We start from the raw sequence: 13407 nt of genomic DNA, 5'->3' as shown, positions 1-13407 counted from the left end.
TTATATGAAAAAATGATTAATTCCCAAATTATCCAGACTCAAGGCTGAGAATAAACCTCAGAAACTGGGAAAACCATAAAATGAAAAAAAAAATATTTGAATTATGAGAGATTTCACAAGCCTTAACTGAGTTATATAAATCGCATGGAGAAACTTAAGTCAAAAAAGGAAAATTCCAGGAAATAAATTGAAAGGGCAAGTTCAACTTCCACAGCGTGATCAAAGAATCTGGTCAGAGATTAGCAATTTATGATTCTGGGGCCTTTCTTCAGCCCAGGTGAATTACCTTTTTTTATAGCTGATATTTGAAAGAACGCTCTCAGAGCTCTCTTAATGTCCTTGTTCCTCAGACTGTAGATGAAGGGGTTCAGCATGGGTGTGACCATGGTGTACATCGCTGAGGCTGTTGCACTTGAGTGTGAGCTGTGGGGAGCAGCAGAGCTAAGGTACACGCCTAGGCATGTACAGTAAAATAAGGAGACGACTGAGAAGTGTGATGCACAGGTGGAGAATGCTTTACACTTCCCCTGAGCTGATGAGATTCTACATATCGAGGAAGCTATCTTACAGGTGTAAAGGATACCTGCAAGGGGAACACCTCCCAGAATCCCAGCTCAAAAATTCATCACCAGTTCATTAAGAAAGTTGCAGGAACATGCAAGCTGAATCAACTGTTTGAGTTCACAGAAATAGTGTGGGATTTTCACCTCTCTGCAGAAGGATAGCGTCAATACCATTAAGGTTTCTAACAAGGAATGTAGGACACTGATGATCCAGCTAACCAAAACCAGAATTCCACAGCGAAGTGGGTTCATGATGACCGTGTAGTGAAGGGGGTGGCAGATGGCCACAAAGCGGTCATAGGCCATCACAGTCAGGAGGAAGTCATCCAACCCTGCAAACAGCATGAAAAAATACATCTGAATGATGCAGCCTTCATGGGATATAACTTGGCTCTGTGTCTGGATGTTCCAGAGCATCTTTGGGATGATGGTGGAGGTGATACAGATGTCTACAAAGGACAGGTTGGAGAGGAAGAAGTACATGGGGGTGTGGAGGTGGGAGTCTGAGCTGACGGCCAGGATGATGAGTAGGTTTCCCAACACAGTGACCAGGTACATGGAGAAGAAAGGTCCAAATATGAGGGGCTGCAGTTCTGGTTCCTCTGAAAATCCCAGAAGAAGAAATTCTGAAACATGTGTTAGGTTCCTTGGTACCATGGGCTGAGGGTAACTATGAGGAAAGAGGAAGATGGCATGACTGATTTTTTCATAATTAGTTATCACTCACATTGTTGAAGGGCTGCCATTTATAATTGCCTATCATAATATTAATTTCAAAAATTTGTTCATAATTTCAGTCCGCTTGGTAGAATTTCTTATATCACTTTTAATTAGCAAGATTGTTCGACTTTCAGCATTTTCCCTGGCAAGTCAGATATCTCTCATATTTAAGGAGAAATTCTTTCATATTTTCAGGACATTTAAATTGTGTGCCAACAATGTTCCAGGTGCTGTCTAGGCAATGAGTATGGGTGCTGAAAAATAAAAGCTCTTACAATCCATTTACAGAGAAAAATCCAGAGAATTAAAAAAAACAAAGTTATGTACAGCTTCTCGGATCGTGACAGATGCTATGAGGAAAATGAAAGCAGGTATAACAGAATGAGTAAAGAGGGGTGCTATTTTTTATGGATATTCATGCTAAGACTTGAAAACTTGAAAAATAAGGTGACATTTCCATGAACATATCAGATGAAATGTGTGCCAGGCAGGGAGAACAGCTGTGCAAAGAGAGGTACTTCTTTAAGGTGTTCAGTGTGGGAAAGGTAATGTGCAGGAGGGGGTGAGGAGAGATGACATCATAGGATGCTGAGGAGGAAGGTGGCCTCCCCACTGCTGCTGAAACATCAAATATCAAGGAGTCCCTCATATACATTATGTATCTTTAGAACTTTAGCAAATTGATGCAAATTTGGTTTGCAAGTACTAATGAATCCCTTCTGTCAGTTGAGTTTAGAACTCTGTTATAAGATTCACCTTGGAATGTAGGGGCTCAGAACTCCTGCTTGGAGGACTTAACACACTTCACAAGGCATGAAAACACACACACAGTAGAATTTCCTTCGCATGCTGTGTAACTTCCATGTCGTTTTCACCACTAACTACCCTTATTAAGTTAGATGTTGATATAACTCCAGATGATCATGGCAAATTACCTAGAAATGGCATTCAGAAATTCCAGATTGTAAATTTTCCAACATTCCCAGATAGCTCAGTGGGTAACAAATCTCCCTGCAATGCAGGGGACACAAGGGACACAAGTTCTATCCCTGGGTCGGGAAGATCCTCTGGAGAAGGGAATGGCAACTCACTCCAGTATTCTTGCCTGGAGAATCCCATGAACAGAGGAGCTTGGTGGCCTACAGTTCATAGGGTTGCAAGGAGTTAGACACAACTGAAATGACAGAGCACAGTACCAATAAACTTGGAGCTCCGCTTTGGTATAGCCATATTATGCTTCGTATTAAACTTCTGTTGAACATTTATTGCATAAACTCATGTTGTTGTTCAGTTGATAGGTCATGTATGATTCTTTCCATGGACTGCAGCACATCAGGCCTCCCTGTCCTTCACTAACTCCTGGAGTTTGCTCACATTCATGCCCATTGAGTCTGTGATGCTGTGTCTGTGTGTGTGTGAGTGTGTAGCTATAATTTTAATTCTCAAAGCCTGCATTTTAAGATATATATATATACATGCGGACTTCCTTAGTGGTCCATTGGTTAAGAATCTGGCTGACAATGCTGGGGTCACGGGTTCGATCCCTCTTCCAGAAAGATTCCACATGCCGCCAGATAACTAAGCCCATGCATCACAACTACTGAGTCAGAGTTCCCTAGAGCCCGTGCTCCCCCAAACAGAAACCACCACAATGAGCAGCCTGCACACTGCAACTAGAAAGTGGCCCTGCTCGCCCCAACTAGAGAAAAACCCACACATCAATGAAGACCCAGCATAGGCAAAAACAAATAAATAAATAAAACTGAAAAATGATGTATGTATACATCAAGAGAGAGAGAGGAATTGGACATAAGAGAAAAGAAAGACCTAATAAGCTCAAATGGTCCCTGACAGACTGTGGTAAAGAAAACCTTCACTGATTCTGGTGACATTTCATGTGCTATTATATTTCCTTGATGCCCAGGAAAAATGATAAAAAAGAATGCACTTATCCAAAAAATAAAGTAGTGATGTCTTTATGCTTTAAAACATTTGCAGATTATACCAGTCAAGATAAAAACAAGCAAAGGAAAAAAAAAAGGAAAATAAAACCCTTTGTAAAAGGACATTTATAAAATACATACATAATGTAAAATGAATGTTGACCACTTTTAATGTACTATCCTGTGTTAAGTCGATTTAGTCATGTCTGACTCTTTGCAAACCCATGGACTGTAGCCCGCTAGGCTCCTCTGTCCATGGGATTCTCCAGAGAAAAATACTGGAGTGGGTTGCCACTCCAGGGGATCTTCCTGACCCAGGGATCGAACCCACAACTCATGTCTCCCACATTGGCAGGCAGGTTGTTTACCACTAGCGCCACCGGCAAAGCCCATCTTGAAGATGAGGCAGCAAAACCTGTTTTTCCTGTGCCTATTTTATATTTTTCTCTTTAATTGCTTTTATATGGTCCAATAGCAGACTAGGCAATCCTCTTTCTCTCTTTTCATATGTAGCCCCTTCTCTTTGCTATCCTTGGGTTGTCATCATTTTTCTCCTAAATCTCGTATGCACACTTTGGTTCTAGTTTGCCCAACCATCAGTGACCTCCAACGTCCATATACATAAGATATACAAGTCATGATGATTCCAACCTTCTCTCTGAATAACATTCTTCATATTAGTTATCTGAGACTTCGTGTTATTCATACATCTCTTTCCTTGTACTCATCTTCTCAATGAACACAGGGTCCAAGCAACATAACACCTGTTATGTTCAAGTTTGTATTTTAACCATGTGTGAATATATATGCATTTGTACAAAAATGAATTTAGAAAAGATGAAAAGTTGGGAAAAGGAGAAGGAGAATGAAACCAGGTTACATAGTATGGTTTCAAGACAAGTTTAGCAAACAAAATTGAATGGAGTGATGAAAAATAATTGTGTAAGAAATATAATAACAATAACTTAAGGGTTTTCTTCGTGGTTCAGCTGGTAAAGAATCTGCCTTCAATGCAGGGGACCTGGTTTAATTACTGAGTTGGGAAGATCCCCTGGAGAAGGGAACGGCTACCCACTCCAGTATTCTGGCCTGGAGAATGCCATGGGCTGTATGTATAGTCCATGGGTCACAAAGAGTCGACAGGACTGAGCAACTTTCTGACTCATGATATAAAAATGGACTGATTAAACTGACAATGAACTAGATGTAAAATAACATAAAACATAATCTTCCTAGAATGTTCTAGTATATAGCACATTCTCAGTTCTTTGTTGAATACATTAGGATTTAGGTCTCTATTTATGTACATTTAATATGTGGTAAGGTTGTATTTTATTTATTTGGAAGAAGTAAATTGTTGATGAAATTAAACACAAATGTCTATTTATTTTGCAAAGTCTGTAGTTTCCCAACATAAAATTCCTTACAAAAAATTAGAATGATTATGACCTCAGTGTAAGAGTGACAGACACTTCATAGATAAACATCTTGCAATCTACATAAAAAGTCTTTGGGTGGCCGAAACCATGGCAAATAAGCCAAGATACTCAGAAGTAAGACGATAGACAATTTTAACTAGAGAAAAAAAATTAATTTATGACCAAAAGTAAGTACTTAAAGTCAGTTCAAAAACAATATTTTTAAAAAATTATTTGAAAAACTGAGACCTATAGAAAAATGGCCATATAACATGTGGGTGCAAAATAGTAATACTAGGCAAATCAAAATCATGACCAAGCGTAAAAACCTTTGCTTGAACTCACTATATAGTTTAACAGAACAGCAAAAAATCTTTATCATACTATTGTCCTGGGAAAAACTTAAAGACCTTCCACATTTTGGGGTAAGAAAAATTACCCTCAAATGTGCTAGTGGTAGTAAAGAAGCAGTCTCTGATTTTTATGGCAGAATGTGAAGTATTACAACTTTTTAGGGAAACAATCTGAAGATAGCTGTTAATAGTCAAACTACAGATATTCTTTCTTCACCTTAAATAAATTTTTATTTTAATAATGAGTAAGATTTTTTCTGTTAGGAACTTAAATGCTTTCAGGCTGACAAATATCTTTAACAATTCCCATAGTCAAGAGTATATCCAAAGTGGGCAGTGTAAATAAGATGCTAAATTTTGGGAACTACCCTCCAGTCTGGTAGTTAAGACTCCATGCTTCAAATGCAAGGATCACGGGTTCAATCCCTGGTCAGGGAACAAAGACCCAAATGTTGTGTGGCAAAACAAACAAAAAAAAAAGGATGTTAATTTAAAAAAAAAAAATGAGTAAAAACAAAATTTTATGGGAATAAGAAAAGATGTATGGTATTGTCCATTAATTCATTTATTAAATAAATACTTACTGAATATCTGCTCTAGGTTATACAATAAGCTAGTCACTGAAGATTTTAACCCAGTTCAAGGATAATACAATTTAACCAAGAAAAAATACATTTGTAAAAGACTTACAGAAATAAATGTCATATTGCAATTAAAATAAGCACTATGATGGACACAAACAATGCCCAAGAAGCATGTCAGAAACTGAGCTAGTATAAAACAATGCTAGGCGAAATAAGTCTCACAAACAAATGCACTGAAATAGGAAAATTTAACACTAGATCAGGAACAAGGAAATAGAGATCATAGTGGGTTGCATTTCCAGAAGCTGAAGATCTAAAACTCACTGTTTCCAAGCTCGGCATTCTTGACTTTTTTGCTTTCACTTCCTTTAACATTTGTTGTTGTTTAATTGCTCAGTCATGACTGACTCTTTTGTGACCCCATGGACTGCAGTCCACCAGGTTCCTCTGTCCATAGGATTTCCCAGGCAAGAATACTAAAGTGAGTTGTCATTTCCTACTCCATGGGATCTTCCCAACCAAGGGATGGAACCCCACATCTCCTGCATTGCATGCAGATTCTTTACTGCTGAGACACGTGGGAAGCTGTTCCTTTAAATAACTAAGTCATTAAACACGTTATAGAAATTTCCTGTATCTGTCTTCTCTTCATGGCAGCAGTTGATCACAGCTTCCTCTCCCACTGTGTGTTCTGGGCCTCCTTGGCCTCTGCTTACTCTCATTCTCCCCTTATCTCTAACTTTAAATAAAGAAATATTACAGTATAAATGTTTCATAATGCTGTGCCAGTTTCTGTTACACACAGTGAGTCAGTTATAAACATATACACACATACCTCCTTTTGTTTTGGATTCTATTCCCCTTTAGGTCACCGCAGAGCTTTGAGTAGGGTTCCCTGTGCCGCACAGTAATTTCTCATTAGCTAACTCTTTTATACATAGCAGTGTATACATGCCAGTCTCAATCTCCCAATTCATTCCACCCCCACATCCCTCCTTTGGCAACCGTTAATGTGTTCTCTCTATCTTGGTTTCTATTTCTGAAAGGAGAAATAGAAAATACAGAGATTCTTTAACTGAGGATTCTTCCGTGTTGGCACAATTGGCATTCATGTCCAGTTCACTGTGGTGGGGTCTGTCCCGTGTTCTGCAGGTGTTAGAGCCTCCCTGACCTCTGTGGACCCCTGCTCATGTCACTGACATAGAAGTCTGGACATTGCTCAAGGGATCCTGGAGATGCTTGTTTAGAATGGCAGTTTGAACATAACTAACTCAACATATTTTTATAGCATTTGTATAGCAGTAGTTTAATGATAAAGATTAGGAATGGCAAAATGAGAGCAACACAGGCACACCATGAAATGGTGCATGAAATGGCATATGCCATGATAATAGCGAACCATCCCTGTCATCATCATGTCATCATAATTAGTGCTGAGAGGGTATATAGTGAGGAAATATTGAGTAAGAAGGAAAATTGAACAAAAGTAAGAAAAACGATTGTGCTTTTAGAAAGTGTATGAGTATATATGTGTGCATAATACGGAAAGAGAAGTTTTAAAATAATCTAAAGAATTTATGGCAAAAAATGTTAACTTGAATGAAACTGGGTTAAGTAAAGTAGTTTCAAAACAACTGTATGTAACAAAATGGAATGAAAATGTATGTTATATAAAAATGTGAAATAGTAACAATTTAACAAAATCAACATGGATCATTAATATAAAGTTAAGCTGCCAACAACTTGGAAAAAAAGAATGAAACAGAATGCCTTTTAAAATGTAGGGGGAAAGCAGTATTTAAGTTATAATTCCACCTTATGTGAATAGCTGTGGATTTCAGTGTACCCTGGTAGCGCAGATGGTAAAGAATCTGCCTTCAATGCAGGAGACCCAGGTTCGATTCCTGGGTCAGGAAGATCTCCTAGAGAAGGGAATGGCAACTCACCCCAGTATTCCTGCCTGGAGAATTCCATGGACAGAGCAGTCCATGGGCTCACAAAGAGTCTGGCATGACTGAGTGACTTTCACTTTCAATTTTCAAAGAAGGTATAGTGATCATTAGGCAAATGATAAAGAAGAATGCCTTCCAAGTGATGGCTTGATGTGAAGCAACTTTTAAATATAGGTCTAATCAAAAGGAGAAATTAGGGATTTCCCGGGTGGTCCAATGGTTAGGAATCACACTTCCACTGCAAGGGACACAAGTTCTATCCCTGGTCAGAGAACTAAGACCCCATATGCCATGTAGGGTGGCCAAAAATAAATAAATAAAGGAGCAATTAGAAATAGCAGGGGTGTAAATGCATGTTGGAAAAACTGTTAACAGTGATTTATTAGCATGAAGGATACAGAACTTTCAACTTCATTTTTGCCTAAAACAATGATCGGCAAGTGGAGAATATTAAACTGACAGCTCAATTTCTTTCAGAAAAAAAAAAAAAAAAAAACAAATATATAGTGATGCATGTAAGTGAAATCTAGGAAAATGGTACAGAGGAATCTATTTGTTGGGCTGGAATAGAGACACAGACGTCGGGAAAAGACATATGGACACAGCTGCAGGGGAGAAGGGGGATGAACTGGGTGACTGGAACTAACGCAGGAGCAATGCCGTGTGTAAAACAGAAGCTAGAGGGAGCCTACGGTGCCACACAGGAAGCTCAGCTCAGCCCCTGTGATGACCTAGAGAGATGGGACGAGGATGGGACAGAAGTCCAGGAGGGAGAGGATGTGTGTGTACATACAGCTGATTCACATCACAGCGCTGAGAAACTTGCACGGCGTGGTAACGCTACTGTCCGCCAATAAACAAATAAATAGAAGGCAACGGAGAATATACGGTATGATTAACTGAGAAATCTGACCACACCAAATTCACATATATTCACAATTCCCCTCAAATACATCTATACACAAATAAAGAACTAAAGGACAAATAGCCAGTATGAGGGAGTGGTGGGAACCTCCAACTGTTTATTTGAAAGATCATAATTATAAGCAAGAATAGAAATTCTCCAGTTCTATTCTACCAAGGAAAGTAGCCATAACGATAATATGAGATACAGAAAGTTATCAAATCCACTTACATTTTCAAGCATCACAAGTAATGGAATAATTCAAGTTCTTTAGCATTCCCCTTTATGCAAATTAATTATTTTCCTTCCATTTTTTTTCCCCCCATAGAAGATACTGTGAAATACATGTCTCTTGCAACTGCTGTCGCAAGGATGTGTTTGCAGGCCTTCTTTGGTATGGACCTTTCTCTTTATTAAGGAAATACAGTCAAATATGCCCATTATTGAAAGTTAGACAAAAATGCCTTCACTTCATTTTATGTCCCTCCAGTTAACACCCTACCTCTTTCTTCCAGTGAATTAGTAAGATACTTGGATATACTTTCTATTATACTCCTCCTGGAAACCCTTTATGACTCTCTTGTCTTTTGTAATTGGCTTCCTTTCCTGTCATTTAATTGTCATCACTGAGCATTGCCTTACTGAGTTATCTTTTTAGCATCTAAAAAATACTTTAATATTTCAATCAAACAAGCAAACCACCACAGTGTTCTTTGGACTCTGGGATAGACTGAATAATTTTTCACATGTCCTCAGGTAAATATTCTTGATTTTCATTCTCTATGACCTGTTCCTACAGTGTCTTTTGTGCTCTTGGACTCACCAGCATGGGAACTCTGAGAGGAAGTTCTCTAGGCAGATATCTGAATCCCTTCCTGGATGGTTGATGATGGAGACTGAAGTTCTGTGTGCAGACGAGACCACAGGAAGGGTTAAACTATCAAAACTTAAGCCAGACTTAGGACTCCAAAAGCAACAACTGTGTCTCATCCACACCCAGGTTGTCCAAACTCAGGGACCACAGCAGAGGAGATATTTACAACTCTCTCTATCTGCTCATTATGTACATTTCTCTCATTTTTCAACGGCCTGTAAGCACATGAAATCCCTATGGAACTTGGCCTGGACAGAAAGAAATTTTTCCTGCTGATGCTCTGTTCTCAAGAGATCGGGTTATAAGTCAGGAGAATTCAGACCTCTTGGGCTTCCTTGTTGGCTGAGCGAGTAAAGAATCCACCTGCAATTCAGCAGACATAGCAGATATGGGTTTGATTCCTGGTTCAGGAAGATCCCCTGGAGGAGGGCGTGGCAACCCACTCCAGTATACTTGCCTGGGAAATCCTATGGACAGAGCCTGGCGGGCTATAGTCTCAAGGGTCACAGAGAGTTGGACATGACTGAGCGGCTAATTACTTCTTAAGACCTATGCTAATAGGACCTTTTATGGTTAAGTTTCCAAAGAATTTTTTCAGACCCTTCTTTAAGTTTTTATTTCTCAGACTATAGATGAAGGGGTTCAGCAGGGGTGTGACCACAGTGTACATCACCGAGGCTGTTGCACTTGAGTGGATGCTGTGGGTACCAGCAGAGCTGAGGTATACTCCTAAACCCGTACAATAAAATAAGGAGACAACAGAGAGGTGAGAAGCACAGGTGGAAAATGCTTTATGCTTCCCCTGAGATGATGAGATTCTGCCTATGGAAGAAACTATCCTAGAGTAAGAGTAAAGAATACACATGAGGGAACCCCCGGCCAGCAACACAGCTCCAGAATACATCACCACATTATTGAGAAAGGTGTCCGAACTGGCAAGTTGGATCATCTGACTGAGTTCACAGAAAAAGTGAGGGATTTCTAAGAATGTACAGAATGACAGTCTCAACAAATTTAAGCTTTCTAACAGGGAATGCAGGACGCTGATGACCCAGGACACCAGCACCAACAGTTCGCAGAGCTGGGGGTTCATGATGACCATGTAGTGCAGGGGGTGGCAGATGGCCATGAAGCGGTCATAGGCCATCACTGTTAGGAGCAAGATGTCCAGTCCTGCAAAGAGTGTGAAAAAATACACCTGGGTGATGCAGCCTTCATAGGTGATAACCTGGCTCTGTGTCTGGATATTCCACAGCATCTTTGGGATGGTGGTGGAGGTGAAACAAATGTCCACAAAGGACAGATTGGAGAGTACGAAATACATGGGGGTATGGAGGTGGGCTTCTGAGCTGACGGCCAATATGATGAGCAAGTTTCCAAATACTGTGATCAGGTACATGCAGAGGAAAAGACCAAATATGAAGTGTTGCAATTTTAATTCCTCTGAGAATCCCAGAAGAAGAAATTGTGAAACTCCTGTTAGGTTTCTTATTGCCATGTGTTGATGGTAACTATGGAAAAAAGAGGGAAATAGCATGGTTTATTTCCACACAAAAGCATCATTACTCATGTGGTAGAAATGCTACCTTTTATATTTTGCCATCAATAATTGATTTCAACATTTAGTTCATGGATCTTATGCACTTGAAGGAACCTCCTGTGGCATCTCTAGTTAGCAAAGTTGCCTCATGGTCAGAGTTTCCCCCAACATGTTATGTATACTACAATTTTAATGAGAAATTCTTTCATGCATTTGAAGAATATAAATTGAATTGTGACAATATTCCAGGTACTATCTATGCAGGGAGTTAGGGTGTTGGAAAATAAAAGCTTGTAAAATCTGGTTGTACAAAAAGGATATAAGCAAATAAAAAGTTATGTAGAGATTTAAATGTATATATAGCATGTCTTATGCTTACGGGTCTCTTAAAAAGAGACTCATAAAATAAAAAGAAAACTGACATAAAAGCAAGAGTAAAAAGGAAATACTATTTTATGCATGTTTAGATAAGAACTGCAAACAAGATGCTATTTGAACAGACTTCAAAGAAAGGTGAGTGTCATGAACAGACTTGGGGAAGGGTGTCCTTTCAAGGGAGCAGCCAGTGCACAGGCCCTGAGGAAAGTGCTTGTTTAAGATTACCCAGTGGATACAAGGAAGCCAATCTGGTGAGGGAAAATGAGCAGGAGGATTAGTGAGGAGAGATTTTGTCAGAGAATGCTGAAAAATTATGTAGCCTCCGTGTTACTGCTGAAGCTTCAAGTCATAAAGTCCACATGTGTCTTCAGCGCTTTAGGAAACTCCATATGTTAAAAAGCCTATACGACTTATCTCACTTAGCATAATGGCTTCAAGTTCCAACCAAGTTGTTGCTAATAGCAAGATTTCATTCTTTTCATAAAAACTGGTGTATCTAAACTGTTTTATTAGTTTCAGGTGTACAACATAGTGACTTGACATTTTTATACATTATACTCCATTTAAAATTATTCCAGAATATTGGTTATACTCCCTATACTGCACATTGCATATTTATATCCTATTTGTTTTGGTTTATTTCTTAATATTATTTTTTAAATAAATTATTTATTTATTTATTTTGTCTGTGCTGCGTCTTCATTGCTATGCAGGCTTTTATGATGAATGAAATGTCAGACAGAGATAAATAAACATTGTGAGATCTTGCTTATATGTGGAATCAAAAAAACAAAACCAGAAGCCAAGCTCATAGACAGAGAGAACAGGTTGTGACTGCCAGAGGCAGGAGCAGGGAGTGGGAGTGGGTAAACTGGATGGAAGGGTCACAGGTACACACTTCCAGTTATAAGATAGATAAGTCACGGGGCTATAATATACAGTGTTGTGACTCTAGTTAATAATACTGCACTGCATATCTGAAAGTTGCTAATAGAGTAAATCTTAAAAGTTTCTATCAAGGCAAAAATTGTAACTACACTTGGTGGCGTGTATTAACTAGACTCATTTTGGTAACCATTTCAAAATATATATAAATATTAGATCATTATATTATAAACCTGAAACTAATATAACATATGTTGATTACATCTCAATAAAAGATACTTTTTAAAAAAATGCCTATAGGAAACAAAATTTAGGGAAAGTCCAGAAATGACTTCTCAAAGAAGTGATATACAATAATTATAATTTAATGATATCACCTGTGTCACTAATTCAATTTTAGATTTGGAAATGAAAGACTATGACAGAAACTCTTTTATAATGTGGGGAGGAAGCAGTACCTAAGTTATAACTTCCTCTTCCATGGGGACATATGGACTCAAATTCAGGTATGGAACACAAAACTGTCTTTAGTTAAATTTAAAGGAGAATGCTTTCCAAATATTAGTGACTGAATATGTGCAACGTTCATAGATCGATCTGATCAAAATAGAATAAATTAAACGATAAGGGATAAGAGATATCAAAAGTAGTTGGAAATGCATAAAAAAGCATGATTTATTATTACCTAATAAACAGAAGAACATTTTCACCTCTACTTAGAACAATGATTTTTAAGTAAAGAATATTTAAGATGACAACTCTATTCCTTCAGTTACACTTTTTTTTAAAGCAATAAAGATGAATTGCAAAAAATGAAAAGCAATAAGATGAATTGACACTGATTTCACCACACAAAATTTATAAACTCTCAGACGTTATGTAGAAATTATATATATATACATAAAATGAGTAAATGGCAAACAGCAAGCTTGATGAAAATTTTTAATTTTTTGTTTGGAAGAATGAAATATAAAACAGAAATAAAACACGCTGGATTCACCTGGAGGGATAGGGTGGGGAGGGAGGTGTGAGGGGGTTTCTGCTGAGGAGACACATGTATACCTATGGCCAATGCATGTTAATGTGTTGCAAAAGCAGTCACAATCTTATAAAATATCTATCTTCCAATTAAAATAAATAAACATATTTTTAAAAAATAAATTAAAAAGAAGAAATGTCCTGATTAGTCATGTCTCTATATTTTCAACATAGAAACCGATTAGTTAGCTTATCTACAAATGCATTCACTCTTACAGGAAATAAGTACAGATGAAGCTAATTAATACATCATTT

At 38.2% G+C, this 13407-nt stretch overlaps 1 protein-coding gene and 1 pseudogene across 1 annotated transcript; both read right to left on the bottom strand.

Annotated features, from left to right (window-relative positions):
- Positions 1 to 239: 239 nt before the first annotated feature.
- LOC136155708 (olfactory receptor-like protein OLF4) lies at positions 240 to 1220 on the bottom strand (annotated as a pseudogene).
- Positions 1221 to 9846: 8626 nt separating this feature from the next.
- LOC136155706 (olfactory receptor-like protein OLF4) lies at positions 9847 to 10809 on the bottom strand. The gene has a single exon (XM_065917708.1). It carries the CDS (start codon positions 10807 to 10809, stop codon positions 9847 to 9849), a length of 963 nt encoding a protein of 320 aa, XP_065773780.1.
- Positions 10810 to 13407: the final 2598 nt, after the last annotated feature.

Source organism: Muntiacus reevesi, chromosome 1 (assembly GCF_963930625.1).
Source record: "Muntiacus reevesi chromosome 1, mMunRee1.1, whole genome shotgun sequence".
In the NCBI taxonomy this organism is placed as follows: domain Eukaryota; kingdom Metazoa; phylum Chordata; class Mammalia; order Artiodactyla; family Cervidae; genus Muntiacus; species Muntiacus reevesi.
Note: the sequence above shows the minus strand (reverse complement) of the source record. Positions and strands in the feature narration are given on the sequence as shown.